The sequence below is a fragment of the Chiloscyllium plagiosum genome, chromosome 17 (assembly GCF_004010195.1).
Source record: "Chiloscyllium plagiosum isolate BGI_BamShark_2017 chromosome 17, ASM401019v2, whole genome shotgun sequence".
In the NCBI taxonomy this organism is placed as follows: Eukaryota; Metazoa; Chordata; class Chondrichthyes; order Orectolobiformes; family Hemiscylliidae; genus Chiloscyllium; species Chiloscyllium plagiosum.
This window is the reverse complement of record NC_057726.1, coordinates 26,481,983-26,487,878: the sequence shown is the minus strand read 5'-3', so window position 1 is coordinate 26,487,878 and position 5,896 is coordinate 26,481,983. Positions and strand designations below refer to the sequence as shown.

At 40.8% G+C, this 5,896-nt stretch overlaps 1 protein-coding gene across 1 annotated transcript in view; it reads left to right on the top strand.

Moving 5' to 3' along the window:
• The window catches only part of dhx38 (DEAH (Asp-Glu-Ala-His) box polypeptide 38), a 142,066-nt gene that overhangs the window by 76,044 nt on the left and 60,126 nt on the right, over window positions 1-5,896 (top strand). Inside the window, exons 18-20 of the mRNA XM_043706699.1 lie at window positions 1,370-1,477; window positions 2,369-2,481; window positions 3,290-3,498. Of these exons, the coding sequence (XP_043562634.1) occupies window positions 1,370-1,477; window positions 2,369-2,481; window positions 3,290-3,498 (430 nt within the window). The remainder of the gene's footprint in view (window positions 1-1,369; window positions 1,478-2,368; window positions 2,482-3,289; window positions 3,499-5,896) is intronic.

The window sequence follows — 5,896 nt, the reverse complement described above, 5'->3', positions numbered from 1 at the left end:
AAGAGGGATTGCGTATAGAAGCAAAGAGGTTCTTCTGCAGCTGTACGGGGCCCTGGTGAGACCACACCTGGAGTATTGTGTGCTGTTCTGGTCTCCAAATTTGAGGAAAGACATTCTGGCTATTGAGGGAGTGCAGTGTAGGTTCACGAGGTCAATTCCTGGAATGGCGGGATTACCTTACACTGAAAGACTGGAGCGACTGGGCTTGTATACCCTTGAGTTTAGAAGACTGAGAGGGGATATGATTGAGACATATAAGATTATTAAAGGATTGGACACTCTGGAGGCAGGAAACATGTTTCCGCTGATGGAATGCCGAACCAGAGGACGCAGCTTAAAAATACGGGGTAGACCATTTAGGACAGAGATGAGGAGAAACCTCTTCACCCAGAGAGTGGTGGCTGTGTGGAATGCTCTGCCCCAGAGGGCAGTGGAGGCTCAGTCTCTGGATTCATTTATGAAAGAGTTGGATAGAGCTCTCAAGAATAGTGGAATCAAGGGTTATGGAGATAAGGCAGGAAGAGGATACTGATTAAGGATGATCAGCCATGATCATATTGAATGGTGGTGCAGGCTCGAAGGACAGAATGGCCTACTCCTGCACCTATTGTCTATTGTTTAGAGGGAAATAGGGCAAATGCAGGCGAGTGTGATTAGTTTAGTTTGGGAAACTTGTTTGGCATGGACGAGTTGGACTGAATGGTCTGTGTCCGTGCTGTGCAAGTATGACTCTTAAATGCTGATGCACCTAATGCTGTACACATCCCATGATTTTTTTTTAGAAATACAGCATCCTTGGCTTTATTGATAGAGTAATAGAGTACCAAAGCAAGGAGCTAATTTCAAAATTGTGTAAGATGCTGGAATATTGTGTAGAATTCTGGGTACCACATTATAGGAAGTATTTGAACACAGAGTCCAGAAGCAATTTACAAGAATGCACAGGGGTATGAAACTTCATAAAGAAGTTGGGACTAACTAGGCTAAGAGGAGACCTGATTGAGGTTTTCAAAATCATGAGCAGGCTGGATAGAGTAGGTGGAAAGACATTGTTCCCATTTGTAAAATAAACAATACTGAGACAGCATTGATTTCAAATGATTTGCAGAAGAAGCAAGGATGATATGAGAACAAACGTTTCTACTCAGTGAGTAGAAAGAGTATGGAAATACACTGCCTGGAAGTGTGGTAGAGGCATTCAAGATGGTGTGAATGAATATTTAGAGAAAAATGATGTGCAAGCATATGGATAGAAAGCAGGGAATTAGTATTTGGTAATGATGCTCATTTGAAGTCCCAGTGCAGGCGCGATGACTGCCTTCTGTGCCATAACACTTATGTGATTATTGATGTATTTCTTTTTGTTAAGGCTCCAGATGGAATCCGAAAGTGCATTGTGGCTACAAACATTGCGGAGACATCACTGACTGTGGATGGGATCATGTTTGTTGTTGATTCGGGCTACTGCAAACTGAAAGTAAGAACATGTTCATCTGGCATACATTGCAGTATAAAAGTTCCATTAAGTTTAAAGGAGTCCAAAAATATTTCAATAGAAAAGAATAATTTGTTCATGAAATTACATTCATGAAAAATGTTACCAAAACAATAAACCCTACTAAACTTTTAATAATTGCTACAAGTTTGATTTAGTGTGATGTATGATTTTCCCTTGAATCTCAAAAAGGTTACAGACCTAGTCCCTGGTGATTTGGTGTTGCTTAGAGTATGTCTGTTGGAGTGCTGCTTGAAATATAGGATTTATTCTGTTTCAGAAACTGAGGATAAGAGTTTTGATTCTTAAGGTAAGCTCCATTAGTGGTCAGATTATGTGCAGGAAATGATAGGTGGAGCATACTCATCTCTATAAAGGTCAGACATAAATTGGAAACTCCAATCTCCAGGCATGTATGCAGAAAATAGTAAATGCTCATGAAAATTCATTTGCAGAAAAGAAATAGCATTGCTTTCTTGGCTAAGGCATGATATATAGTGAGGAAGGAAGATGACTTTTTAATGAATACTGGTTGTTTGTGCTAAACTTCTGCACAATTGTTTTAAACAGGATATCACTTTAATACTCAGGAATACATCCTCTTAGGGCCCTGGAAGTACAGTGATAGTGTCCCTACCTCTGTACCAGGAGACCCACGTTTAAATCCCACTTATTCTAGACATGTGTAACACTATGTGTGAGCAGCTTGATTAGAAAATATCTACACCATCTTTAATTTTAAGCCATTAACAGGTTAGAACAAGAAACAGTGAGACAAAGCAATAATTTTCTTTGCTGTTATAAATACATATTGCCTGCCATGTATTTTACACTGCTTCAGTCTTTCTTGTCCCTTTTTAAACTTTTGAATAGGTTTTTAATCCTAGAATGGGTATGGATGCTCTTCAGATTTATCCAATCAGCCAGGCTAATGCCAATCAACGTGCAGGTCGAGCTGGAAGAACAGGTCCAGGCCAATGTTTTAGGTAAGAGCAAGTAATTTTCCATAATTTCTGTTCAGTGCATGCCCAACTTTTCCTTGAAAGATGTCCAATGACTACTCATGAAATGTGCTCACTTGTGAATGCTGAATGATGCCCACTTATAATTGTATAGCCTGTTTATATCTACACATGAATAAAGAGCCTTAGATAGGTTACCAGGATCTGTGGTTCTTCTGTAGGTAGAAATCAGAGTTGAAAAATATTTACTAAGGTAGGACAATAAAGCTTTTCAAATGCTGCTTCAAATTTAAGGTTTTGTTTTTGATTAGAATGAAACTACAATTAAAACTAACAACTTAGTTCAAATTACAATAAAAAGGCATAAACTAGAAAGGATGAAAGACTGCACAGAAAGGTTTCATTTGCATTTCGTCCACCCAAATGAACATTTTGTTACTGCCACTTGGTTTGCTCTCTTAAGTCTGACTTCTCTGACCTATTTAATAATGAAGGTTAAATAAAAGTATGTTTTCTGATCTTCTAGGGGACAGAAGAATTTTGTAATCGGCAATTTGCACTGCAGGCATTACAGAAATAGAAAGCAAAATTTTTACATTCACTTAAAACTTTCAGTTTTAATATAAGCCAAAAACTAAATGGACTGAAAATAAAATTTTATGTGGATTAATTTATTTTTGTGAGCGGTATTAAAATTGCCCAAGACAAACTGTAAGGTCATGCAAATATAAATTACAAAAACTATGTGTAAAAAACATTTCAGTGTATAAATGAAAGAGATGTGCGATCACTTTCCTCAATATAGTAGATATATTTTATTAAATTTGTGCAGGCTGTACACGCAGAGTGCATATAAAAATGAGATGCTGACCACCACTGTTCCTGAGATTCAGCGGACAAACTTGGCTAATGTGGTACTGCTGCTTAAATCGCTGGGTGTACAAGATCTACTCCAATTCCACTTTATGGACCCGCCACCTGAAGATAATATGCTGAATTCTATGTACCAACTCTGGATCCTGGGTGCCCTTGACAATACAGGTAATTGGGGGCAGGTATTTGAAAGTTTTTCTTTCTGAGCCTAAGCTTTTAGATGAAATATTTGAATTATGATTGGCTTTTGGAAAAGAACTATTGTCAGTCAAATTATTTCAAAAATATTCAACAAGATACAAGGTAAGGGATAATGGAATAACATCATATCTTGTAATCTGCAGCTCACTTTCATCTCGTATGTAACTGAATTTTGAATAACCTTGTAAATCTTGCTTGATACAATGTACTAAATGGTTGGAGTCCTAAGCCAGTATGTGTCTTGGTGTTGTATATTGAATTGGCTGGACAGTCAAAAACCTCACACTTGAGATCAATTGCTTCCATTACTATGGCAAAGACCTATGCAAAGATCCAAATAAGGTAACTGTAAATGAGTTGAATAGGGGATAATCCGCAAACATCTGTTCTGGTTTAATAGTCACTGAGATTTGGGTTCAGCAATTAAAGACTTCATTATACAAGCAAATGCTGAGAAACACACTTGGTAAAAGTTCACCAAGGTCTCTCCTTAATACGGAGTCAGCATGACAATTTATCATCTTTATTCTCTCATTTCAGGAAATGTTTTTACAATTCATTTGTTATTGACAGTCTCAGCACTTGCATCATATGCTTATTAATAAACAGAGCTATGCATGTCCCTTTCATGTTCTCATAAGCTCTGGGATATTAGTAATCACTGTGAACCTACCTATTTCATAAACTCTGGGACCTAATTCAAGCTGTGAATTAAGATTTACTAGAATTCCCATAAAATTTGTTGTAAGTCCCATAGTCCTGACAATATTGGTTACATTTCTCATCATTAGCAAATTTTGAAAAGATTTGTAGCTCTGGTTGAGGTTCTGGATGTAGGTTTGCTCACTGAGCTCGAAAGTTCTTTTTCAGAAGTTTAGCCACCATACTCAGTAACGTCTTCAGTGAGCCGCTGGATGAAGCACTGAATGTGTTTCCTGCTTTCTATTTATATGTTTGGGTTTCCTTGGAAAGCAGGAAACACCAGCAGTGCATTGTCCGGAGACTCACTGAAGATGTTACCTAGTATGGTGACAAAATGTCTGAAAAAGAACCTTCCAGCTCAGTGAGCAAACTTACATCCAGATTTCTCCTCATGCTCAGAAAAGGTGTTCATAGCTACATTTGTGTATTCTAAGGCTATTAGGGTGCATTTAAATATCAGTCTTAATCAGTTGTCTCGCTTCAATCCCTCCTGTTGGCCCTGGCCACAAACCTCTGAACCAGGAGGCTACTCACCTGGATACTGTACCCGAAAGATGTCCAGAGATCTTTCTGGAATATCTAGCATCATGTCCCTAAGCTTTCACAGTTCAACCTAATGTCTGGATGGAACCCACTGATGTCTATAGCTAAGCACCTTTAAGGATAGTACCCATACCTTTGCTTATTCCTTGTTTGTTGGTCAGTTGTCTCTGCCTCCAGCCATTGGCTTCGGGAAGCAAATACAAAATGGTTATCAAGTGTATGATACTCACAAATCCTGCCACCACATGATGGTCTTTGTCGTCTTCTGCTATAGCTTGTAGTAAATGAAAGGGTTTTGCCAATGTTGTTGCAAAGTCCAGGTGGTACTCTGGCAGGGACATACCTCAGTAGTTGAAACTTTATTGCTGGAACAGCACAGCAGGTCAGGCAGCATCCAGGGAACAGGAGATTCGACGTTTCGGGCACAGGCCCTTCTTCAGGAATGAACAGAGAGTGTTCAGCAGGAGAAGATAAAAGGTAGGGAGGAGGGACTTGGAGGAGGGGCTTTGGAAATGTGATAGGTGGAAAGAGGTCAAGGTGAGGGTGATAGGTCGGAGTAGGATGGAGGCGGAGAGGACAAGAAGAAGACTGCAGGTCAGGAAGGCGGTGCCAGGCGGGAGGGATCCGGCTGAGACAAGGGGGGGGGAGGGGGGATGAAGAAACTGGTGAAGTCCAAGTTCATCCCCTGCGGTTGGAGGGTTCCCAGTCGGAAGATAAGACGCTCCTCCTCCGACCGTCGGGTTGTTGTGGTTTGGCGGTGGATGAGTCCAATGACCTGCATATCCTCGGTGGAGTGGGAGGGGGAGTTGAAATGCTGTGCTACAGGGTGGTTGGGTTGATTCGTCCGGGTGGCCCAGAGGTGCTCTCTGAATCGCTCCGCAAGTAGGCGGCCTGTCTCCCCAATATAGAGGAGGCCACACCGGCTGCAGCGGATGCAGTAGATAATGTGGGTGGAGGTGCAGGGGAAGCTGTGGCGGATATGGAAGTTTCCCTTGGGGCCTTGAAGAGAAGTGAGGGGGGAGGTGTGGGATTCCCCTCCCCTATCATATATTTCCCTCCCCTCCCCTATCAGATTTCCGTAGAGACCACTCCCTCCGCGACTCCCTTATCAGATCCACAC